Source organism: Leucopleurus acutus (genome assembly GCF_964270905.1).
Source record: "Leucopleurus acutus genome assembly, chromosome: 1".
NCBI classification, from domain to species: domain Eukaryota; kingdom Metazoa; phylum Chordata; class Mammalia; order Artiodactyla; family Delphinidae; genus Leucopleurus; species Leucopleurus acutus.
In genome coordinates, this window is record NC_139142.1 from 80,013,988 (window position 1) to 80,041,145 (window position 27,158).

The 27,158-nt window shown below is 39.9% G+C and overlaps 1 protein-coding gene across 1 annotated transcript in view; it reads left to right on the top strand.

Annotated features, from left to right (window-relative positions):
- Positions 1–21,793, top strand: part of CDIN1 (CDAN1 interacting nuclease 1) — a 212,321-nt gene extending 190,528 nt beyond the window's left edge. Inside the window, exon 11 of the mRNA XM_082846713.1 lies at positions 21,179–21,793. Within this exon, the coding sequence (XP_082702839.1) occupies positions 21,179–21,308 (130 nt within the window). The 3' untranslated portion in view covers positions 21,309–21,793. The remainder of the gene's footprint in view (positions 1–21,178) is intronic.
- The last annotated feature ends 5,365 nt before the right edge of the window (positions 21,794–27,158 follow it).

Here is a 27,158-nt window from a genome sequence, read left to right on the forward strand (position 1 = left end):
TTACGTTCTTTATCTCCTCCTAACTCTGCCTAAAAACATGCTACTTATCTTTTTTTACTATTTTTTTTTAAAGCTAATATTTCTGGGACTTCCCTGGTGGCGCAGTGGGTAAGACTCCGCACTCCCAATGCAGGGGGCCTGGGTTCGATCCCTGGCCAGGGAACTAGATCCCACATGTGTGCTGCAAATAAAGCTAATATTTCTGATATTGTGCTAGATGTATAGATTTCAAAGTTGTAGACGTTTGTCCACTGTGTGTATAATGTACTCCTCCTCGGTGGACCCCTCATCTCATTGTTATCTTGTGTCTTTCTGATTGGGTCGATGGACACAACTACCAGAAGGTCATTGTTTTGTGTATATGAGATCATATTAGACCACCAGTACATCACATGCGGCCCAACCTACCTCTGACCCGCTCTCATTCTCCTCCTGCCGTCTCTCTCTCTAGCTTTGCTCTTTTCTTCGCCACCGAACATCTTGGAGTCATCTTCACTTGGGGTCTCTCCTCCCTACATCTCTGCAGTCTCTCAGCGGTAGCTGCACGCAGCGGCCCCTCATCAGACTCAGCACAGACGGACGCCCTCGTCTTTCTCTTGTCTGACCGCCCTCCTCTCTTTGACACTGTTAAGCCCACTCCTTGACTTTCTGATCCCACTCTTTCCTGATTCTCCTTCTACCCCTTTGAAGCCTCTCATGCTGCACAACCTTCTTGGCTGTCTCCCCTTCCTCCACCAGCCCCTGACATTCCCACCCCTGGTTCCCATCCTCAGACCCCCTCTCTCTTTGCTCCCCTAGCCAAATCTTGTCTACATGCCTGTTTCATTTCCAAATTTGTATCATCCATTTAGATCTTTTTCTTGAGTTCCAGATTCAGTCTTTTAATTGCCTACTGCACTGATTTTCAGACTGACTTCTAGGGAAGCCCCTAGACACAAATGCCTGTATTCTTATCCTTGCCCTGTCCATACCCTTCAATGTTTCTCCATCTTACGTCCTCCTCTCAGACTTTAAAACCAGATAGAGGGCTTCCCTGGTGGCGCAGTGGTTGAGAGTCCGCCTGCCGATGCAGGGGACACGGATTCGTCCCCCGGTCCGGGAAGATCCCACATGCCGCGGAGTGGCTGGGCCCGTGAGCCACGGCCGCTGAGCCTGCGCGTCCGGAGCCTGTGCTCTGCAACGGGAGAGGCCACAAGAGTGAGAGGCCCACGTACTGCAAAAAAAAAAAAAAAAAAAAAAAACCAGAAATTTTACATCTTCAGTGAAATCTCCCCCACTGTCACTCCTCCACCTTCCCATCAACACCATTGAACTGTGGTCGCTTTTCAGAAATTGCAGCACAGTAATTAGTAGCTATGGTTTCATACTCTGAACCCACAGTTTCATTTGCATCAGCAAGGATGATGCAAAGATATAAGTAAGGACCACTCCCCTATCATTCCAAGGCAGATATTTTTGCCTTCTAACCCCCTTACCCTTTAACCTCCCTATAATCACTTGTGCATAATTTTAAAAGTTATTCAGTCTTTTGTTATTTAAATATCCTATTTCTCATTATATCCAGAACTATCTTAAGATTATAGTGAATATATTTAACTCCCCAAAATCTATTAGGTTAATTAATGTTAAACAAGTTGATATGTTCTTACCATAGTACTGTTGTGATCATATACATATTTATGCATTATATTCTGAAAAATTAGATTTTAATTGTATTATAGATATAGTCAGTTTTGTCACTTAAGAACTGATTTCTGTCTGTAATGAAAAATATTACAGGTCCTTTTGTTTTAATTTCATTCCTAACGTATAGCTATAGGAATCATAACAAAAGACCAGAATCAGGTAATATGTACAATGTATTTAATATTTCTCTAAATAAATTAGGAGAGTGATTATATTCATAGTTTTTGATAGGAATTATGCAACTTACTGTTGTAGAATTGGACTAAGGCCAACATGTTTTTACTTACCTAAAAGATAAGATGTTGCCTTACATTTAAAAAGAAATATAATGATAATTATATTTTTTAAAAAAACAAATGAGTAGTTTGAACTCAGGCATGATTTTTTTTTTTAATTTTTAAAACTCTAATTAGTACATCCTGACAGATAAAAATTAATGTTTCCTTTGGATGTTTTAGGATGCCTGACAAAAATCCCATTTTATAGAATTGAAAGGTTTGCCTGTGGGTACAACGTGAGAAGTAGCTTGTCAGAGGTGATGGCATCAAAATGTAAAATATCTCAATTAGTTTCAAAACAAAATTATTACTTAAATGTATTTTAATGATGCTTAGCAATTACATCAAATCTGTAGCATTTAAATACTCTCTGAATAATAATAATGAATCATTTTATCTCCCTACACAAGATAAGATGTAAAATATAAGGACTAACTTTTTATTCTAACTCAACTGGAAGAGTAATAAATGCAATCGGGACCATAGGGTAAAATTGTTCAACAGAACTTTCCAAGGTTCCTCCATCATCCCTGGATTAGAAGTCAGCAGATCTCAGTCCTAACCTCAGTGTCTTGCCAGTAAGTCTCTGGGGACTCACTTAGTTTCCCTAAATACTTCATCCTCTTGGACAACATATCAGCATTTTCTTGAAAGCATAAAGCACTATATAAATGTAAATTGATGCTATTTCCTCATGTCTGAGAAGAAAAGTTAAGTGTCTTTACAGCTTAGTTATTTGGTCCTTCAATCTAGGTCTCTCCTCCTTTCAGCCTTATCTAGATTAGTAAAATAAAACAATCTGCTTTTCCTCATGTTTCCTAAAATATAAAGAGAGAAGAGGCGGAAGTATCCTCTAGACTGTCCCCAGTACCTCAAATCCTTGAAGAACTACTGTCGTTTAACTTTGGGTAATTTATTTATAGTTACCCAAAGAAACTGACCCTACCCACACACAAGCTGAGGGGTTCCAAAATTGCAGACCATTTTCTTGAGCAATTATGTTCAATCCTTTAAAATAAATAAATATAGGAACATTTTAAATAAATAAAGTTGAATCAAGTTATGCTAAGCACATTGAAAAAAAGAAGATAGGCATTGAAATATGTACCCTAAATCTTCTGTGACCTTTTTTGTTTGTTGTGGTATGTTTCAGCTTTGTAAGTGGTAACTCTAAGCAAAATGAGAACTTTTGTTCCTATATTACAGATGTTTTATACTTGCTGAATGAATGGCATTAATTCTAACAAATAAGCGAGATTCAATCAGAGAACTAGCCCCTTTTGTTAACCATCTCTCATTAAATTAAGACAAAGTCTGAATATCACACTGTGAGTCTAACAGGCTTCCTGTGAAAATTATGGCCCATACGTGATATCCTTCTTTTTCTGTTATTTCCGTCTTTTTCTGAAACGTCTGCTCTCGTGCTGGAGAGCTTGAAAGCAGCATCTGACCAACCTGAAGGCATTATAGTTAAGAGTGTTCAACACATAACATGGGGACTGTTAGTCCTACCAAAGACAGATCCAGTCTAGAACCAGTGCATAATCTTGCGTGAGATCAAAGAATTCTTTCAAATGGTGACTGTAGTCTGTTTCTGTAAAGTCAATGTTTGGTCCATAAATAAGCCTGAAGGGTGTTATCAATGTGTTGGATAGATCATGAAAATAGACAGAAGGCACAGGGGTTGCTTCCCTTTGGAAACGGTGGTGGTAAATTGCCATATGTGTCCCCGTTAGGAACCTAGCTGATCTGATTGTGGACGTAACAGCTTTACAGACTGGACTTTGGGGCTCTTAAGATCTTCCATATCTTTCTATGAAGTCTAAATAAAACTGCACCTTGCTCTTTGGTGTCAAGCACAGACTTCAGCAGGGGATCGGGACCGTGGCCAGCAATCTTTCCCAGTCTTACATTCTAAATCCCTCTTTCCCAGAGCTGTTATCACTCAGAAGTATGGCTAGAGGTGGATTTGTGTTAACCCAGAAGGTAAGGAAAGAGTGTTGTACTATTACGTGTCACAAGGCTGAGGTGACAAATCCAAACTAATAAGTTTCCAGCTCATTTTCCTGTAAAGATATTCCAGCAAAAAATAGCTCGAAGAAAAAGTATGCAGTATGAAAGCCAGTCACTTTAACTTCCCTCTGACTGTGGCAGTCAACACCACGATGATCCTGCTTGGGGAAGTAGGAGAGCTTATCAAGTAAACAAAGGCAAATGATTAAGTAAAGCAAACAACCGCACTGTTTTTCAGACTATTCAGCCCATTCTCTGTATGCCATTGGGTTCAAGATCTAGACTACACCTAAGTGAAATAGCTGTGCAAATATCCTCTGTGGAACTTTTCTACTTTCCATTCATTCATTCAACAGATTTTTATTCGACATCTGTTATGTGCCATATAGCACTAAATGCCAGGTGATGGTAATGTAGACGAGACATTGCTTTTATGGAACATGCTGTCTATGAGGGAGGTAAGCATTAAACAAATAAACATAAATATGTAATTGTAACATCCTTTAAACTTAGAGTTTGGCAACGAGAGACCAGTTCATTTTGCCATTTAGCTTCAGCATCCTTTAGAATCATAAAGTTCATAAATCAAAATAAATTCCATACATGCAAGTAGGCTTTATAATGGCATATATCTGCAGTCACAATGTCTCATTCAAAAATAAATAGCAAAAATAAATAAATAAATAAATAGCAAGTCTCGTTATTTTTTGTGCAAGGCATTGGACCTAATGTTAGGAATTTTCATTATTTAGTATCTAGTGCTGAATGAGAATCTGGACTGAACCAGTTGCCATAACTGGTTGGTCATATTTTTCTTCCCTTTCCTCTCAACAAATATTTTTTTTAAATAGTGATGATGGATCTATTTTGGCAGCGGCCCTCTCTGTAATGTAGTGGGGTGGCGTTTTCTCTATCTCTGACATGAAATTTTACTGGTCTGACAAGGACTTCAGGTATACGAGCAACCACACAAAAAAGTAAGGTCTTTTGCAAGCATGAGGCACTCACAGATTACTTCCAATATCCTCTTGCATTGGCCTTAGCATGGCCTGTGAGTTCAAGCCCTAAAAATAAACACCTATTAATCAGCTAATGGCAACATGGGTGGACCACCTCTCTGTCTGTGGGGACCTTAGTCTAACCTCATTCAATAGCTTGTCTTATGTCACCCAGGATGAGGCAGTTTGCAGCCAGGAATGCCTCTAAAAGAAGACAGTCCAAAGCTGAACTAAATGTTTAAAATAACCTCCGTAACTCCTCCCCACATTGACAGATTGCTTTCAACTCGCTGGAGTCAAACCACAGCACCAGCCCCAGTGGCCTTCATGGGGCGAACTCAGAGCCGCTGAGTTTGCCAAGGAAAACTGCAGGCTCAGTGGAGCTCGCTCTCTCCCTTGTCTTGCTTTTAATCAAAAAACAACCAGATGAGAACTCACTCCTGGAAGTCCTTATCTTCATAAAATGTAGCTAATGACTCCTGTTCCCTTAAATAAGGTTTTGCTGTGTAAGTCACTAAGGAAACTGTTGGCCAGTCATCTCGTGCCTGCAGACCTCTCCAAGAATACAAAAGGGAGGGACCCCGTGGAGCTGGGCTGTGACTGTTTATATACACATACGTTGTCCCAGCGACTCCGGAAAGTTGAGCCCTCAGTATAGTTTTCAGGCGGTCTTTTTTCTGTATGGAGTGGAAATGTGGGGAAGGGGAGAGATTTGTTTTAATGTATACTCTTCTCTAATGTGTTTACCCCCAAATAAGTGAGCTGTAGTAGATACTTTGGCCCTACGCAAAGTAAATATTTAGCTCACAAATTCCGTACAGAAACATGGCCCCGGGCATTTGGGTTTCATAAAAGAGGATTAGCCTGGGGCAAAGGGCTGGTGTGCCTGTTCCATGGGATCGGAGGAACGGTCTCTACTTGTGTACCAGCCCCTCGGCCCTCACGGCACCTTAGTCTGCTAGGCAGTGCCCCTCTGGCCCTCAGCAGCCTCGCTCCCACCGCGCTTTTCCAGCTGTGTCCTGTGCCAGGCCCATGATCTTTGTTTATTCTGAACTTTTCTGTGCTGCCCCCAAAGGCGCCAGGCTTTTTCTCATCACTGTCTGTGTGTGCTTCTCCCTCCACCCAAAGCATCCTCCCTGTCTTACAGAGAGGAGAGCAAACCTGACTTCCAGATTCCCTCCAAAGGTCACCTGACCTCTGCTCAGAGCCTTCCCTCACCTGCCTGGGGCCACTGCAGAGCCTTTTGCACAGTTCTACAACATCTGTCTCCTCCGTACACTGCCTTTTAACCTGCTTATCTCCCTTACTCCTGAGAGCCCCTGGAAGACAAGGACTGTGTCCCTGTTATCGCTGTATCCCCAGAACATGGCATCCTTTTCAGAAAAGCAGGAGGTACCGTTCTCCCTGTTCTGCAGCCAGGAAAACAGGGGAGGTGGTTTTACATGCACACAGCAACACTGCACAGAAAGGAGGGAGAGCTGGGTTCATGCACCACTGTCCGTGGCTCCCATGTGATCTTAAACAAGTCACTCGACCTCTGAGTACCTCAGTTTCCATATTTGTCAAGTCAAAATAAAACATGTTTTGGGGTCAGATGTTACTGTATAATTTGTGAACGTATTTTAAGAACTCTGAAGTGTTTTGCCCACCATTAGCTGAAGAATGGAACCCAGAGTTCACTAAAGTGTGTCCCTCCTTTGAGTCCAGCCCTGCAGTTTTCCACACTCACACGTGATCCTTCACCTGTTACTTAAAAAAAAATTCTGCCCTTAGTCTCATATTTTTTTCCTGCAATTAACTGATAAAATAGCTTCGTTAACCATGAGAAAACAAAGGGTTTGGCCACCTTTAGAATTGGTGCTGGCCGCTGAGCTTCCTAAAGACCCCATCTGCCTCAAAGGCCAGCCTCAGTGTCCAAAAAGTTTGTCAGGACAGTTTCAAATATCAACCTTCATTTGTTTCCTAAGTCAGAAGTTTCCTTTATCCTGTTTCCAGAGTCCTTAAGTATTAGTTGAAAATGCTCAAGGATATACAGATTGCCAACAAACACATGAAAGAATGCTCAACATCATTAATCATTAGAGAAATGCAAATCAAAACTACAATGAGATATCATCTCACACTGGTCAGAATGGCCATCATCAAAAAATCTACAAACAATAAATGCTGGAGAGGGTGTGGAGAAAAGGGAACACTCTTGCACTGCTGGTGGGAATGTGAATTGGTACAGCCACTATGGAGAACAGTATGGAGGTTCCTTAAAAAACTACAAATAGAACTACCATATGACCCAGCAATCCCACTACTGGGCATATACCCTGAGAAAACCATAATTCAAAAAGTCATGTACCACTATGTTTACTGCAGCTCTACTTACAATAGCCAGGAGATGGAAGCAACCTACGTGTCCATCATTGGATGAATGGATAAAGAAGATGTGGCACATGTATACAATGGAATATTACTCAGCCATAAAAAGAAACGAAATTGAGTTATTTGTAGTGAGGTGGATGGACCTACAGTCTGTCATACAGAGTGAAGTAAGTCAGAAAGAGAAAGACAAATACCGTATGCTAACGCATATATATGGAATCTAAGAAAAAAAAAATGTCATGAAGAACCTAGGGGTAAGGTGGGAATAAAGACACAGACCTACTAGAGAATGGACTTGAGGATATGGGGAAGGGGAAGGGGAAGCTGTGACAAAGTGAGAGAGAGGCATGGACATATATACACTACCAAACGTAAGGTAGATAGCTAGTGGGAAGCAGCGCATAGCACAGGGAGATCAGCTCGGTGCTTTCTGACCACCTAGAGGGGTGGGATAGGGAGGGTGGGAGGGAGGGAGACGCAAGAGGGAAGAGATATGGGAACATATGTATATGTATAACTGATTCACCTTGTTATAAAGCAGAAACTAACACACCATTGTAAAGCAATTATACTCCAATAAAGATGTTAAAAAAATGCTCAAGGTTGTTCCTTTTATGTTCTCCCTTTTTAAAAATACTGAAACCATTTGTTACAAAGATGAACTGTTAAGCTTGGGGAGACTTCAAAATGCCCTTGGTCTAACAAGAAATGTATCGGGATGGTAAAATGAAATCTCAAGGCACTGTTCTGAAATCTCTGTGTGCAGCCCTTCTTAGTGGATGACCTGGGGCCAAAATGTGGGAACAGGCTCAGAGGAGTCATGTCATTAAGAGCAGGAACCTATATTTAAATAAAATTTAAATCACTGACATCATCAGCATTTTTTGTCAAGTCTCTTTTGAAGTAGAGTTTCTCCTGGTCCCATGAAGCTGATCAGCTTTTCTTTTTAAGGGCAGGAATGACTGTATGATGTGACCTTTCCTGCTTTCTGGCTCCAAGAAGCATCTAGTCTAGTTAGAAATGGAGGAAATGTTTTGACTCTGCTTTACTCACACTTCCTACCCAGTTCTTCATCTTGTTTTCTCCCTGGATAAAGTACTTCCCAATACTGCCTGGATTATTATTTGACCTGGTTTTCCTTCTCCTAATGGGTCTATTTCCAGTCCTCTGGACATAGATCTACCCATTCATTGGTTGGGGAGAGGGGAACAAGGGTTGGGAGGTTTCTTTATTACATTCCACTATCAGGCAGAATTTTTGTAAGGGGGCAACAATGAATTAACAACAAATTAAAGTGCTGTGAAGCTTATTTATTCTCAAATCCACCTTGAATTCCAGGATACAAGTTCTATTATACCTGCTTTACAGATGGAAAACAAGACACAGGAAGTTAAAAATGAAAGGTACCATTAAAGATGATGTCTTCCAGCCTCCACATTTTATAGAAGAGGAAAGATTTGTCCAGCGTGGAAGAATCCTTTAGTAAAGCATTCGTATTGAACCTAGACAGACAGGAGCCTTACCTTGACATTGGCATGGGGAGGTGGTTGGTAGTGATGTTGTAAGGGTTTGGAAGAGTATTTGGGGGAGGGAGACTGAAGCACAGAAGGCCTTGTAGCATAGCTACTCAGGGAGGGAGCCCTGCACGCAGAGGACATGGGTTAACACCTGCACCACTTTTGAGCTTTATCTCCTTGCATGAGTAAGCGGCCTCACCTCTCCGTGTCTCTATTTTCTCATTTGTAAAATGGCACTAGCAATACTTCATACCTCGTAGGTTTATTGCATGTAGTAAATGAAAGTAACGTACATGGTTAGTGCAGTGCTAGGCACACGGTAAGCATGCAGGTGTTAATTCTCTTCATTGTCATCATTATGGTCAGTTTAGCACAGCTTTAGAACAGTTTCCTCAACATGAAAGTGTAAGTACTACTATTGGCTACTACTCATAGGGCTTTTGTTTTAAATGAGATAATACGTATAAATAGCTTAGAGGAGTAGCTGGCACGTGGTGATCGTTCAGTATGTACCAGCTGCTGTTATGATTATGTTTATGGCTATTATTATAAGTATGATTATCAGCGGTGTTATTTTCCTCAAAGAAATAAAAATCAAATAGTCTGTATCTTCTACCAGTTCCAAAGATTGGGACTATGGCAGCAAGATAAACTTGGAGCAAAGTCAGTCAAGTATCCTTTGAATCTAGGTGACTTGAGTCTGAAATGGGTTAACCACCAGGCATTACATTTACTAGAATGCCTTACTCTAGTTGTATTTAGAAGGGGATCAAGCAGAAAAATTACTCACAGAGCCCAGCCCTGACGAGTGATTTGTAATCTGAAGAAGGACAGATATTTTCCACCATGCAGACCCTCAGTACAACCTGCATCCAGCCCGGGGTGGGGAGTGGGGGGCCTGCCGGCTGTGTCTAGCTTTAAGGTCTGTTTCCAGGTGACCACCAGTACATCTGCCCCCCCCATGCGTCTGTCTGTGCGTGACGGTCAGGCCTCTCCTGCCCACCTCACTGCCCTGTTGGTAACTATTCTCTGGAGTTGAGCCAGTGTGCCTTTTCACTCCCTCAACAGAGTTACCCTCATCACTTGGAAACATCCCTGCCTCAGAGCTTCATTGTACGGATCTGGCATTAAATAAGTAATGCAGTTAAAACTAAAATCAGGTAGGGTCTTTATGGGCTTAAATTTAAAATTTTGTTAACTGTGCAGTTGACCTTCGAAGTTCAGTTTAACCGTAAAATGCATTCTTCTTTTCCTGAGCTCAGTTTTCTATTTCTATTTTGCTATTTTATTATACACGCCTTTTGGGGGAAAGGGCAGGGTAGAAATAAGTTAAAAGCCTCACACCAACATAGAGAAGCCATCAACTCCTCATTTTCTTAAAGCAGCACTATTGAAAATAGCGTAAAGATCGTTCTGTAAAGTTTATATGGGATCGAAAAGCAAAGCAACAGGAACACAGGCTCCTCCTGAACCTGGGAATGCGCAGGCACCGTAGGGATGGTATTTGTGGTTCACGGGGTGCAAATCCTTGTGTCATACAAATACAGTTCACTTTAATAGTTTGATATCTCTTCACTCATCTTAAACACCTTAAGGTATTTGGAAAGGGAGGAAGAAATAAAACAGATGAACCTGCTGAGATATGGCCAGAAACAGTAGTACTTCATTTTGATTGATGTTTTTACAACCTTATCTTCTAGATAAAAGCTACTGTAAACAAAAGCCTACCTGAATTGATTGTATTTCAAGGAAGAGAGAGCCACCTGTGTGCAGTGATTGGCTCCCAAGTGCTTAGTTTTTCTTCTTAGCAGTTAATTCCTACCCACCTCACAGTCACCACGTCAGCCATCAGGAGTGGCCCTTCTAGGGAACAGTACTCGTGTTTCCTCCCAGCTTTTAGAACACAGCATCATCTCCCCCGTAACAACCTGGAAAGCAGAGATTCCTAATAGCCCCTCGGGGAGCTAGCTCTTCAGTGTGCAACTTGGGCATATTTTTAAAGCTCGTTTTCTCACCTTTAAAAATGACTTTTCTTCCCTACACGGTGGAGAGTTATCAGCAAAAGATTTTTTTTTTCCAAATGCATGATAGCATTCACAGCTTTTCCTGAGGCAGGGGCTCTATAGTGGTATTCATTCATGCAATATTTATTGGCTGACTCCTGTGTGCGGTGAAATACAAGCTGTCCTCATGGAGCTTGCATTCTAGAAGTGTTTGTTTAATAACTGCAAGGCTGGATTATCTCTATTTTATTTTTTTCTAAGAACCGTATTTTGTAAATTGTTTTTCCTCGCCTGACCACTTTTCCTAATGACCTAGATGGTTCTACCTTCGGATTTTTTTCTCCTCTTTCCAGTATTTGCCTTTATGGATCTGTAAAATTGGGAGGTTTGCTTTTGAGGACTGTGATGGTTAGCCAGAGAGATTTTCCTTATCGTGAAATATTTACTGTGATTAAGAGAAATTTTTAACTACACATTTAGAGCAAGTTGGGATCTGACATACCTGAAGCATTGTGTCACATTTGGTTAACGATAGATTTATAGGGCAAACATGTATCAGCCTTAATCCTTTAGTTATTTGACTTTGCCAAGTATGAAAATTCCGATAATTTTTTTATTTTAAGCCGACTTTTATATATCCAGAACCCATAAATCTCTTTGTGTCTTGAGATAAATGTCTGACTGAAGTCTGGGTTACCCTGTGATCTGTGAACTGAGCCGAGGAAAAAGAGACCCCATCCCCCCTCTACCTAATAATAAAAGACTATGTGAAAAAAATGTATTTGGGGTAAGCAATGTTTATGTGATAAAATCTTTTCTATTTTATAACACATTTCTAGTTTCTAGTATTCAGGAAGTTGGTAATGAAAAGTTCAGAAATAACCTCAAAATTTATCCAAGCAAGTCTCTAACTGGCAAACACCAAAATGGACTAGCGCACTGTCAGCCCATGTGTTGCCAGTGTGATGATCACTTTCCATTATGGTTGTCATATCAATTATAAATCCCCTGGCATCAAACCCTAAATCAGCTGAAATGATGGGTTTGCCTTTGGCATGTTTCCCTGGGGAAACAACTGAGAAAACATGTAATAATTCACACAACCAATTTTGTAAACTACCCCAACTTTTGGAAAAAGGCTGGGGTATAAATTCTAGGGAGATAGATATGATTTGCACCCAAGGTCCGCCTGAAGTGTTCTCTCACTCTTAGTACTTAAGTGTTTTTCAAAGTAAATATGACCTTGGGTACTTTGTGATTTTTATGGTTTCGGTTTCTTTCACTGCATTTGGTGTTTCTCTCTTCTTCCTATTTGAGGATGTGTACTGTCCACTCTACACATCCTCATTTGAAACAGAAAAACAGGGCTATCATACTTAAACTCATTCTCTAGTCTTACAATGAAATCGTCTCAATATGCTTCTGATTCTGCCATCCCTCTACATCTCTTGGGACCCCTAACCCCAGTCTTCATTCTGCCCTCAAAAAACATGTGTGTATAATGGAAAAAATTAAAAGGGCCATTGTATGAATAAATGCAGCATATCTGGGAACTCGCCTTGTCTAGGAAAACTTCTAGAACACCATGTTATTGTTCTAATTATTCTTTCGCTGTGAACCTTTTGGCACTTTGTTCGTTTATTATTATTTTATTATTCAATAATTATTCAATATTCAGAAACTTATATTTTACACTTACATGTGCATGGTTCTACATTATTAAAATTTGAACTGTAAGTATCTAAAGGAGAGGAATATCCTTTCTTGTGTGACTTGTGCTCCACGCAGGATGAATATGCAGGCTTATATATAGACTCTTAATGGGCACATGCAGAGAGCCTGCCTCACTGCCAGGGGTTAGTGTTTCTGCAAGAAAACAGATATTAAAGACAACAGATTAAATATAAAAAAGCTTCTGCCTTTGTTTTCTATCCTGCCTACCTCAGTTTTTCTCTTTGGAGAAGAGATTTACTATAGGCTGGAAAGACTGTTAGTATATAGCATCTAAGAATTTCCAACACAGGACAAAGTGGAGTGGAAATTAAGCACTTTTCCAGGCAATTTAATGTCGACATGAAAATGCCGAGTTGTATAAACACCAGGGAGAATTTCAGGTGGTTGTGGTTGTGTATTTATATACATTTTAAATTTTCTTCAAAATAATGTATTTTCTGTTTATTTTCTATGTGGCATAAAGGCCAAGGGTGAATCAGTATTTCTCATATATTTTCCTTTTTTGTTTTCAAAATTATAGACAGTGAGTTGATGTTACAAAGAGAACTGCAATTTTACTAACCAAGATCCATGAATTGAACAAGAATATTCGTAACTAGGATTCTCTTTCTTTAGTCATTTCAATTTGCAAACACAGAACTGCCAAGCAAAAAAAGCAAATGAAACAATCAATTTATATTTTTACTTCATCTCTATATATTACCAAAAAAGAATATTCGCATTGTATATGAAATTGACCATAGTGCCAGAACCTTAGGATGCTATATTGCATGATCACTAATCTATTATTATTGTACACATATTTATACATAGGCATAAATACACACATACTTTGCATATAAACATGTGCAAGCATATTTCACTTGGACTGAAAAGTTATTTACAACTCTGTCTAGAGATACATACAACAGTGATTAACAAGTGCATAACCAATCTACAACACGCAGATTAAAACTAAATAAACAGTATAAGAGTTTATTTTAAAACAATTACAAGATGTTTTATATTTCTCCTTCATCCTGAACTGTGTGTTTGAGAATGTGTTCTTCATGAAAACCACATGCAAGTCTTTTTGATGGTGAAACAATTGACTTCCAGCAGCCACATGTCTGCACACATCCTCAGAAGATATCCCAGACCCCACACAGCAACTCAAAATGAGAAAAAAAAAAAAAAAAGATTCTCTGCTATTCCTCTTTTGGAGAGGCGTTTTCTATTTGCTTATGAATTGAAAAATAAGATTTGGGTTGGAAACAAAGATTTGAATCAATACAGCTAGGTTTTATTTTTATTGTTTTATGAAGACCCTCATGAACAAGAAACTTTACTAAAATCATCAGATCATTCCATGGTCCTCTTGTCATCCTTCAGTTGAAAATTGTTTGTTTTATTGACTCGATCCAGATTTATATTGTAGAACCCTGGTGCATTAGAATCCTTTTTTATGTAAAAATGGTAACGTAGCTCATTGAGAAGTATATGATCAGTCTCATGAGTTTTCTCTTATTCTATGTAGAAAGGCAAATTGTACAATAGGATATGAGTCTTCCACCACCCTTCACCTTCATATTATCAAAAGAGATGGAAAATTGTATTGATTTTTTTTTAAATATGTGGTTATTTTCTCTTGGAGCTGAAAACATTGATAAGCCAAGTTAATTGCACAAATATGAGATACATCTCTGTACTAGAAGGATTTTAGGAGCAAAAATGGGCCTTTGGAGTTCACCGTATCAACCCTGTTTAGCAAGTCTGAACCTTCTTTTCTGGGAAAACAAATCTCCACCTGACACACTCACTTAGACCCGTTGCTTCCCTCAGTTTTCCTCATAACTTATTCCAGCTGTTTATTTCCATTTATGTGAACAGGCTATGATTCTCATTCCCCAGCTTACTTCCACCTGATTGTCAAATGCTTCAAATACGCTCCCTCAAATGCAGTCACTTTAATTTCTTTCACCTGAATTGTACGTTGCTTTACATATACTTCCTAAACATGGTGACACTTAAACCTAAAAGAGTAGCTAGATAAACTTTTTAGTGTGAAACTATTGACTTCATACTTGAAGAATTATTCCTGTAGGACAGGTGAATTCCAACGCATACACTGAACTTTTGATTAGTCACCTGCCTTCCAGGCCCCTGCGCCTCTCTCATTTCTAGGTGTTGTAAATATTTTTTCAAAGGTGAATGACTGTTACAAATTGCTGTGTAAATACAAGGCATAATGAGAGACAGTATAATGTAGTGGTTACAAGCACAAGCCATAGAGCCAGACTGCTTAAGTTCAAAGCCTAACCATTTTAGTGCCTCAGTTTTTTCATCTGTGAAATGGGGATAATCACAGTATCACCCCCACCCTTCCTGCATAGGGGGCTGTCTTGTGCATACCAAATTAGTCTGTACATGTAAAAGTGCTTGACGGGCTTCCCTGGTGGCACAGTGGTTGAGAGTCCGCCTGCCGATGCAGGGGACACGGGTTCGTGCCCCGGTCCGGGAAGATCCCACATGCCGCGGAGCGGCTGGGCCCGTGAGCCATGGCCACTGTGCCTGCGCGTCTGGAGCCTGTGCTCCGCAGCGGGAGAGGCCACAACAGTGAGAGGCCTGCGTACCGCAAAAAAAAAAAAAAAGTGCTTGAAGCACTGCCTGCCACGTAATGAGTGTGCAGTAAAAGTTACCTTTTTGCTGTTGGGTATTAGAATCATTTTAGTTGTATTAAGACAGCATCTTTATAGACATAATGTCTGGTCAAGTGCCCTCTGAAATCTGTGGAGACATAGAAGCTAAACAGCCTTCAGGAAACCAACCAGGGAGCTGGTTTTGGGGGCTAATTTCGCAAAATGATATCTAATATGTGATTGGAAATCTCTAAATTCCTGCATTTATCTTTCATTTCAACCTCTCTGAAGAAGGTGCCTCAAGGAAAAGTCTTAACAATAGAAAGTTAATAGTCTTCTCTTTTCTCCATAAGTAAAACTACCATCCAAGTAATTCCTGAGTTATAGGATAATGTAGAGGCATGGCAAGGAAGGGAGGGTATTTTTTTTTTATAGTTTAGAAAGAGTAAGCAAGTCCTTCCTTAATTTGGGGGCCCAAATTTCCTGTCTGTGCCTCTGACTTTCTCAGAGAGCTGTAGAAAGACTTCCTTTATAACTTGTACCGTATTCTGTCCAACATTCATAATCTAACAACCTCAGAGACTATCTGAGGATAGCTAAATTTTTCTGGAAAACTAAGAATTTACTCACTGAAGTACCATTTTTAAAACATTCTTGGTGACAATTTTTTAAAAAACATCTTACAGATTTTACTGCCTTTTTTAACTGAACAAAATGAAACCAGCATTTGTTTTTCCTGGGCTGTCCTCAGCACCTGTTGAGGTTGACAAAGTCTATTTGCCCCCGCACCAAATAGCCTTGGATTACTACAATTGGGTTGTTTTTTTGGTTGGTTGGTTGGTTGGTTGGTTGGTTGGTTGGGTTTTTTTAGTGTCTCTTCTTTAACTGTCAGCAGTTACCTCAACTGTAACCAACCTCCCACACCCTATCTCTACCCTCTATTTGCAGCCTCAGAAGCCCAATAACCAACTCTAACACCAAAACCACAGAACTTGAGAAAATATGCAGAATTCTTCATTTTATTTTATGATTTCTATACTTCTTTGGATAACCCCAGCATCCTAGATATGCAGCAGGGAGGGGCCTTGGTATATAGTCTAAGTTAGGAGCCAGGAAGCTCTGTGAGTGTAAAAACAGAGCTGCTTCCTATCTGAGATTTCCCCTTGATGAAGAGTTGCTACTTATTGATAATCTCATTCGGTAATCCCTTCTGCTATAAAGTCTAGGTGCAGGTGTAACTGACAAAAGCCAGTCAGTAGCCAACAGGACTCTCCCTACTGCGTACGTGAAGAATGGTATTTGACTACTCAGGTCTGTAGTGCAGGTGTATCTATTAGTTATCTATTGCTATATTAAAAAAAAACACCCAAAACTACATGACTTAAAATAGCACACATTTGTTATCTCACCTTTTCTGTGGGTCAGGAATATGGGTATAGCTTGTCGGGCCCTCTTCTTCACCTTCTCTCAGCATTTAAGTTATTGGCTCAGGGTCTGTGGTCTCATCCGAAGGCCTGACTGAGGAAAGATCCACTTCCAAACTCACTCAATGATTGTTATTCATGTTAAATCAAAATCTGATTCTTGGTTACTTTTAAACATTGCCCTAGGTCTGTGCTCAAGAGCTACAATAGGAATCTAATTCCTTCTCCCGTGAGCACTGTAAACATCCGTAGGTGGTGAATGAGCATATCACCACCCTGAGTTCTCATTTCCAGGTCACATATACTTTGTTCATCTAATGCTTCCTCAAACATCCTAGAGGTCTCCTCTGGATCATTTCCAGACTAGAGATATTCTCCTTAAAATATGACACCAGAACCCTCCACAACACTCTAAGTGTGGTCTAACAAGTTCATAGGGCATTTCCCCTCTTTTTCTGGTTAAAGAAATACCATTCTAATACCATTCTACCATATTTAGTAGACTGATCACTACATCATAGCAAGACAGTCACAGACCCTCCATCCAGTCCTGGGTTCCAAAACATGTTCCTCCACTTTTTAGCTAAGACCTTTGGCAAGATACTTAATTTCTCTGTGCCTCAGTTTCTTCATTTGTAAAATAGGGACAGTAATTGTATCTTCCTCCCTCATGGGGCTGACCTGAGAGTTAAATGGATCGATACGTGTAAAGTGCCTAGAACAGTGTCTGTCACGTAGTAAGTGCGATGAAAGTGTTATTAACATTGTTGTAACTGTTATTATTACTAGCACTATAATCTGTTTGTATGCCATTAGGGTGCTATCCTGCTCACTAATAAAAATGCCAAACCATGGCAATAGCCGAGTCCTTCCATCTTGCCCATCTCTAGGCCTCCACTGATTCAGTAACCAGTGCAACAAAGCTGTCTGATCCTATTATTAACTCTGTGTTCTCCATCTTGTTCTTGAGGGTATCTGTCATGTACCAGGTACTGTGCTAGCCCCAGAGGACACAAATGTAAATAAAACATGGTCCTTGTCCTCAAAAGGGTCACAACGTAGCAAAGAGACAAATGATGAAACGTGTAATCTCTGGGAGACAACTGTGCACAAAGACCACAGAAGGGTGCCCGGCTTTCATTCCACAGCCTCCTGCTTAATTTCTCTAAATACCCTAAAATGGAAGGAAACCAGAGAAACACATTTCAAACACATTTATAAGGTTGTCATTATTTATGAGGAGCTTTATCTTTCATACCCTCAAGGTCTGTCATGGCTCTTGACTTTCACCTCCCATTTTATCAAGAGGTATTTGTTATTGTTGCTAATTTGGTGGTATTTTATTTGCAAGCAGAATTACTTGTTCAAGAGTCACTTACATTCCAGGCTCTGCTCCACAGGAGTTTTTAAAATCCATTTGGAGTCTTTGATCTTATTACTTGACCATGAGTATAGTAACCTTCAAATTATAGTCAACCTTGAAATGTGTTTACACAGTCAATTCAGATATCCATATACATCCCATTACTGAGTGTCTCCAGCCTGGTAGCGAGGGCTGCAATCCCAGTAGCAGACCAACCCTCTGCTTTGCACATTTGCTCAGATCCAAGGACTCTGTTTTCTTTTAAATTCTGTGAATAGACTCTGATTTTTATTGGTCACAAAGGTTATGTTTGCCTTCCCAGTGATCTCATTATTGTCCAGTAGTGCCACAATAAATGGAAGTAGGCATCAAAAAGGTGAAGTCTCTAGGCCCATCAGCCTGTACTTGACCAACATAAAAATTTCCTAGGTCTTGTTTACTCCGTTTTACAACTTTTCAGAAGGAAATACTAGAGATGGGTTGCTTGATTTTTCGAATTATCAGCCTACATGTTGCCTTCTGCTGGTTCCGATAATGGAGGAATGGATTATGTAATGTTGCCTAATGCGGTCGGCCTCTTCATAAACAGCCAAGTTGCTGAAAGGTTAATTTGCCAGCATCTGATAATCTCTGGATCCTCAGCTGTTGGAGAACCGTCAGAAATGCACTCAAGGTATTGGGAACAAGGCCAGGTCTTGTTCTCCAGTTAAATTTCCAAACTTTTAACCCTCTAAAGTCCTCATTATTGTTGTCATTCAAAGACTACATAATTTGAAAGCCTCCGTCTACCAATCTTTATTTACAAAGGGAGTCGTATTTCCTCGTTTTTAATTAATTAAGCACATATTGTCAATCAGAGCTTTTGGGTCATAGGAGAGAGCTGGTATTTCCCAAGTAAATATAATTTCACCCCAAAGCTAGGGAACAATGACTTAGATAGAGGATAGAGCCTTATTGTGAGTCATTTCTCATATATACTAAAAACAGTTCATAGATCTGTGTTGCTACCTTCAGGGAGTCCTCCTAAGTGAACCACTACATGAAATGTTTAGATTCACAATCTTGCAAAACCTTTTCCAGGTGCTGATTTCATGTGTTGCCTCACAAGTGAAACAAGTCCACTTTCTTGGTCACTGAGGTGTTCCCCAGCCTGACTTTCATGCCTAGAAAATGCCATTTTCGTAAAGAGCCTTCTTGCTTCGTGTCCTTTGGCTTATGATTCAGGGAAAGTGCAGGCTGGTGATATGTGTTTTTGTTTTATTAAATCTTTAAAACACTGGGCTTGTTGTTTATGACCTCTATATATTCTTTTGTTCTTTTCCATGACTGGTTAGCTCACCTTTTTTTTTCCCTCCTTTCATAGAAATATGAGCGCCTTTCTAAAGGACATCACGGCCTCAAGAATGGCTGTGTAATAAAACAGGGGAATGTGTTGAGGTTAACAGTAGATTTCTTGAGGCTGTGACTGAGGGCTGCTTCACTGATGGGAAGGTTTGAGGCTTCTCAGACATGGTCCTCCAAATCACAGGTCTTCTTGCTCTTGCCAGACTTGTTTTGACAAACCTGAGATCATTTGATACTAGTCATAGAGCTCTTTGTAAAATCAAGATACCAAATGGTATCCATTGCAGACAATTGTTTGTGATTAAAAGTTACTAAGAAACCCTTGGTTAAAATGGAAGCAAGACCTCGTCCAGGTGTGAGCTTCACCTGGTGTGCATTTAAGCACTGGGGCCCCAAATACCTCGTGCCCTAGGTGCCTGATTCTTCTGACCACAAAGGAAGCTCTCCCCAGAGATACTGAGAAACAAAAGCATTTGCAATCAGCCCTGAATTCAGGTAAATGTCACAGCGCCTGGTGCTCCAAGGCTTCTCATCCTGTACAGCTCCTGTGTCCCCTAGAACAAGTTCAGTTGATGAGTCAACGTCTCATGATTCTATCCCTGCATGGAGGGAATACAAAAGTTTTAATTAATCTCGTGTACAGCTTGGCAAATAAACTATTCCATGACATCCAACTGAACTTGTTTCTGTGCATACAGTATCTTGCAGCCCATCCTGTACTGTTAGGTTTGGCAAGTACACTTCAGCATATAATAAATCATGGAAGGAAAAAGCTTTTTGGCCTAGCGTGGTTCAGCCTGCTGTAATGTCAGAATACAGAAAGCAGTTCTGTTTTTAGACATCCTTTTACTAACCCAACGTTCATAATTTATGCTTTCACTGTAAAATTCCTGCAACACGACACCAAAAGTAGAGCTGCCCTTTAATTAAGTACTCTCGGTAGGAAAAACGTGAAACTGATGTGCAAAACATCTCTGTGTGCACAGTGATTGATAGTGATTACATCGTTATGAACCCAGCCTAGAGGTCTCAACTTCCTGCTGGCTACTTCCTGAGTGAGCCGCTAACCAAATTGGAGATAATTCGGAGGCACAATTTAGAAACATTGAGGTTTCAAGCCTCCATCTGTCTAGACTTTTTCAGAACTCCACATGGCATTATTCCTTACTTTCGTGATGAGAACCTACGACCAAATTTCATGCCATGTTCACGCTTAGAGAGGCTGTAATGCAGAGAGTGAAGGGGCCGAGAGAACTCTTTGCAGGATCCCAGTTGTCATATGGGTTTGTTTTTTGTTTTTAAGACTAGAAAGAATGAATGACAGAAGGAACTTCTGGCCCTATTGGTACGTGAATAGAGCATTATAGCCAGAAGAAGACCTTGAGCTGTTGATTTTTTAAAAATTATTTTCCAAATACTTTTTTTTTCCTTAGTTGAAAATAGGTAGGTTTAACTTTTAAAAGAGTGCCTCTAAATGTCAAGAGGCTAAAATCCCAAGCCTGGTGCTGCCCAAATCAATGCTGTTTCTACTCTGCTTTTGTCCTTCATCAGCTAAGTCGTCACAACACCTGACTCAGAGGTAATTAGAGTAGTGAAATAGTTCAGGTTCCTTGAAAGAAAGGTAACAAATCCGTCCAAGGCGGTGACACTTGCATGAAATAAGCTCTTTGGTGTAAGTTCAGCTACTTTCAGTCATAATCGTAGCAACCGAAACAAAAACTTCGTACGATAAAGTCATTTAATCATCTTATCCATGCTTCAAAGATTACCTTTTTCTGGAACTATGTTGATCCTATGTGTGCATGTTATTTTCTCATGTTTTTGCAGGTTTGGGCCAGGCTTAGTCATCTACTGGTACGGATTTATCCAGGAGCTAGACTGTAACCGGGAAAGGGGCATCCTGCTCCAAGCCTGTTTCCCCACCAACATCGTCACCTTATGCCATAGCATTGCTTGACCCTGATGGTCCTGGAAGAGAAGCTGGGAGGAAAAGATGAATCCGGAAGCAATTTTACTTTCCTGCAGTGTAAACTCCTGGCAGCATCTGCCCTGAACTTCAGCTGAACTCTCGCTGCCCGTGGTCACACCACTACCTCTTTAGACAAACATATCAAGAGTTTCTGTTTTCCTTCACCCCTTGCTCATGTGAACAGCCAAGAACTACAGACACAGCCCACTCATTATCAGCATTTCTGTCTCTGTCAAACAGTTAGTTTATAGTCATAATCTTTCTTCCTTCCGGATGGTTTCTCCTTATATACTGAACAAAAGAAAAAATGTGGAGACTGAAAGGTGTGATTTTTCAATTTTCCTCCCAGTTACTGAATCGCCCTCTTTTTTTTTTTTTTTTGGTAAGCCTCCATTCATTCTCTCTCCCTCCCCCTTTCTCTTCATGTACACTCACAGATACCCAGGGTTGCGTTACTGTCATGGAATAACCTAGCACAGTCCCAGCAAAGCCGAAATCATGAAGGCTGCAACTAGATTTTCGCTCTCACCTGCAAGGGCAGACCTTGCTGGGAGCCTGCGTTTGTTTTGTCCAGTCTTTATGGTTTCCTGACTTCTATGGCAGTAAGCCAAGCTGAAAAAAATATACTTGATGAGAATTTCCTCTTTCTATAATACTTATTTGAGCACCAAACATTTTCCATTTATCTCATTTAAAAGCATTAGTTACGTTGTGTCTGGAAACCACACTCCTTCTTTGGATCGGGGGCTGAGGGCAGACGACTGAAGCTGGGTGCCAGCCTTGACAAGAGTTTATTTTTAAACGTAACTAGTTGTCAGTATGTATGGTAGTCAGTATTTTTATGAGTAAAATTTTTCAAAAGCGCATTCTGTACTCTGCTTTGTATCTGCATTTTATACCGCATAATTATATAACACTCAAATAATTTAGGCATTAGGATTGTTTGGCTTTGAATGAATTAAGTGTACCAAAAATAAACCTAGAGCAGTTTTCAAGTAAGCAAAAGAAGTTTTGTATTTGTTCACTTTCACTTATTCACTTTTTCTACTGCAAACCAAATTTCAATCTAAAGGAAAACATCAGTAAATTCATTATAAACCTATCTTTCAGGAAGGTGAAAAATTAATCCATACCCAAAAATGTACTTAGTAAAATATTTGCCCTCATGTTGACAAAACATAATATTCCTTATAATGTTGAATGAGTTTGGAAATATTAGTAAAAATATAACTTTTACAAACACCTTCAAGTTATATACATTGCTTGGTTCTTTCAAAAGACTAAATGTACCATTTGTACTTTGTTCATTTTGTACCTAAGAAGATTTGCAGAAATCTGCCTACTGCCTTTCCTTTTGAAGGACAGAAACATGTCAGGTTCAGGCATGGATTTTAGCTCTGTTGCAAGTTGCATTAAACAAAAAAGAAAGAGGAAGATGATGAAACAGTAAGGCGGCATCAGGCAAACTTCTGTTTCAGTGTAAAATTCACCATGCAGGTTTCATGAGTAAAATAGAATGATTTGGAACCACTGCTGTTGTCTTGATACACACTCTCACACACACACACACACACATTTTAGACTAAAATGTTGTTAAAAGCAGTTTTCATGGCATGCTCTAAACTGCTTTTTCTTCTTTAGAAATAAATTACATTTATCTGCACAGATGTTGAAAACCCTGTTAAACCTTCGTCAAGAATTTGATTGATTTATATTAAACAAATTTATGATGAAGGTGCACAAATAAATTTAAAAAATGAAAGAGGTGCTTGCATTTCAGAGTTTGCTCTTCAACTGGTGCCCTGACATAATGTGTTAGGAGAAGGTACCGGTGTTCTCTGGCAAGGGCACCACCTCCTCTTTATGAATGGGGTTTTAAAATCTGGCCCTGAAAAGTGGGGAAGGAACCAGCAGTAGACTGTACGTACTATGATAAAGTTACAAGTTATTTAAAACTAAGCTTTATTCAACATAAAAACTAATGTGATTATAACGTCTACTATTTTTCAGTTGGAAGAGTGTGGTGAGGGGCCTAGCGTTCCCAGACTGGAAGCTGAAATCCTCCTTGTTCCTTTTTTATGTAAGGAATACTTATCTGTGGTCTATCTGTATGTGTTGTTTGTTTACTTATTTGTTTTTTAAATTTAGACCGTGTAAACATCAGCCCTAGAGGGTATACATGGGGGTGACACCTTTTTTTTTTTTTTTTTTTGGCTCTCATCATTAGAACATTAACATTAAAGTCAAATCTTGTGTTATGGAGCTTTCTGCAAACTGTGTTAATAAATTATGCCAAGTCAGAAAGCAGGAGTATATGCACGAACGTAAAACTAAATGCTGTTCTCTCTGCATAGATAGACTTGCCCAGTGTCTGCTCTCACAAACGAGAGACCCTATTTGTTCGAAGCATGCAGAGGCATGAGCTCAGAACAAAGCCGATCCAGTATTTCAGGTGACTTCATAGACCCCACCCCATTTCCACCCAAAAAACAAAGAACGGTGAGAATTCTTTTCTTTTCTTTTGCTTCAGGCGAGGTGTATGTCAACTCTTCTGAACACTCCTAAAATCATATATAAAAGGGAGGCTCAGGGGTGCAGAGTAGAAAGCTGGATCTCCAGAGGGAATCATTTTCTTTTAAGCATCAGTGTGTGTACCTGCTCATTATTGGCAAGGCTTGATTCCACCCTGGAAGAAGATGATAAATTGTCCGTCTTTGGGGGGGGTGCATTCACTCATTGAAGCCTCCAGGGGATAGCTTAGAGCCCTGGATGAGGTCATCCACTAAATGGGCCCTGGGGGGGCCTCACTAATTAATGCACAGCCCCCAAGTGAACAGTTAATTCACTCACCCCTCCCTAAGGAGCTACACCCAGTGTTTCCTTTCCTCTCTGGAACCAAGATAGCTGAGATGTCTGCTCTTTTTAACCTGTTCCGCCCTAGGACCTGGAGTTTCAGTTGAATTAGATCTTCCATGTGCTGTACTCCCCTCACTTCCTGCCTCTTCCCGGCTGTCCTCGCCTTCTCCTGCCTTTGCAGTTTCCTTCCACGTAGACACACGTTCTGCACTCTCTCACTACCCCTTGTCTCTTTTTCTCTCTAGAAAATGATCCCAGGACCAAAATGCAGCTCATCGGAGTCCTGATCCATATATTTTTTGGAGTCCAAGTTGGGGGAGAACAATTGACCTAAGCTCTCTGGGGAAAAGCACACCTAAGCATCTTTGGTATCTGAAGGTGATAAAACTTGTAACTAAGATACTACAGGGTCAAATATGGTCTGAGGTTTAGTGTGTCAGCAACTGTTTTGGCAAAAGGAGCCAAAAGAACATGTGAGGTTTACAGATACTTTCAGGCTGAATGGTAGTGTTCAGCTGATTAAAATTACGAATTTAAATAGTAAAATGTCTCCGTGATTTAGTTAGAGAATCACTCCTAGCTCGTTCATGTTGGGGGCAGCTTGCCATTTTCCATGTGATCTGCAAGTTGCCTCAAAAGTATAACTATTTTGTGAATAGGACAGGAGGAGAAAATCTCCCAATTGGCACATTCTCAATTAGGGTCAAGGAACAAAGCCAGCTTAACTAGAGAGGAAATAAAAGGCAAACAATAGGAGTTTGCCTGCACTGTCACCACTTACAGAGAGGTGCCTCTCTGGACCTGCCTGGGAAGTCACTCTCAGTTTAAGGAAGGGTCGCAGTGACAAAAGTTCGGACCATCTAATTGTATTACCCCAAACTAACCTTCCTATATATAGTAAAAACAGTCTGAAGATGTTTTATTAAGAACATGCCTGGATTCGAAAGATTAAGGAAAATGGAATTATGAATTAAATAATAACCAGAACAGCTTGGGTTCCCCTTGTGTTTTTCACTTTCCTGCTATTGTTTTGAATGTGGCTGTGAGACAAAGAGCTGCTTAGGTCAAGGACTATAAATTACAGTTTTCATACAATAGTCATCCACTAAAATGATTTCAAAGCTTGATCAAAGTACTTCAAAAAGACTTTTAAAACTTTTCCACAATGCAGGGGGAGGGGAAACGCTCATTTGATGCCTTAATTTGCTTCAGTCAGTCTAGCAGAGTTGCATCTTGGCGTCATACCTACTTTATATAAAATCCCACTCATTAGTTAAAGAAACCCAACTTGTTCTTATTGTTGTCTCATGTACAAGTAAAAAGGATTTAAGTTTCCATCTGGTTAACTAGCACAACTAAACCTTCGGAGACACTTGTAAGGAAAAGATGCACATAATCCTGCTTTAAAATAAGCATAACTTGACAATATTTAATCGTGATATGCAAGGTATTTAAGACTAACTTCCTGTCTTAGAATAAAGTGGATATCAGTGTATTTAGTTGTCATCTTAATAATAGTCGTGATAATAGATAGATTTCATTTTTCATCTCTTTTCCCTCAACATGCATGTACCTGGAGCTGTCTCATGTTATAAGCAAGGATGATGGGAGGTACCCTAGTGGTAGATAAGCTAAGCAGATTCTAGGCCCAGCCATACACGAAGACAGTGTGGGATTGCTGCAACAATGCTTCTATGTCAGGTAATTTTTATTTTTTAAAAGGAAGGTCATTTGGAAATGCTGACATGAGATATAACCAAGTCAATTAAGTGATAACAATGGAAGTTCAGAGTTTAATTGAGGCCTGAACATGAAGCCACCAACCGTTAACCTAAAGCAGTGAATTCCCCTGGAAACAGCCTCCGTTAAAAGCATTTCTAGAATAAATAGCACTTTTTTCTTTAAAAAAAAAATGCCTTTGTCATTTTTATATTCAACACAGATACAATCCGAAATTACAATTGAGTGTATCTATAGGAGACTTTTTTTTTTTTTTTTTAACGGTACGTGGGCCTCTCACTGTTGTGGCCTCTCCCGTTGCCAAGCACAGGCTCCGGACGCACAGGCTCAGCGGCCATGGCTCACGGGCCCAGCCGCTCCGCGGCATGTGGGATCTTCCCGGACCGGGGCACGAACCCGCGTCCCCTGCATAGGCAGGCGGACTCTCTACCACTGCGCCACCAGGGAAGCCCAGGAGACTCTATCTTTTAATTTTAATTGAAATTTCTTTTATAGGGCAAATCAAAATTTACATAATCCAAACCTCTGTAGGAAACCATAGTTTTGTAAGTAAACCGAAAGTTGTAAACAAGAGCCTTTTATTTGATTGTGCCACATTTATCTCAATTGTTGACATACTTCTTTCTGTAGTTGTTTAATGGCAAGATTTCTGACTCGCTTGTAAGCTCCATAGAGTAGGAACTATATCTTGTTCCCCGCTCTAACCCCTAATAGCTAACAGAGTTCCTGGCACAGAGCAGGTGTTCAATAAATGTTGAATGCACAAATGAATGACTGTTAAATTTATGTTAAACATGTTCTCACTTGCTTGCATTAAAGAAATAATTGGGCCTTTTTAATTTTAACTTTCTCATTTTCTTCAGCTGAAAACTGGGTGTATGTATTGTAATCAGAGAAAAGCATCATATATTTTGGTGTTAATTAGAGAATTACTTACTTTAGAAACCCTCAAAACCTAAAATACAGCAGTTTCATCAACCAGACTATTTGATACTTAGTCTTAAGGGGAATTCATGTTCTTTCATTGCATTTGCCTTAAATTTAGCCTTAGTACCTTATTGTTTATCCAGTATATTGCTAAATTAACTCAAACATTTTAAAACCTTATCTTTGTTTCTCTTAAAAAAAAAAAGGCTTAAGGCTTATCTTTATCTTTATATTTCTATTTAAGAAACAGTTTACCCTAAAATCAAGTCAGGGCCCCAAATAAAATATGTTTTGTACACAGGTTTGGGGATATTC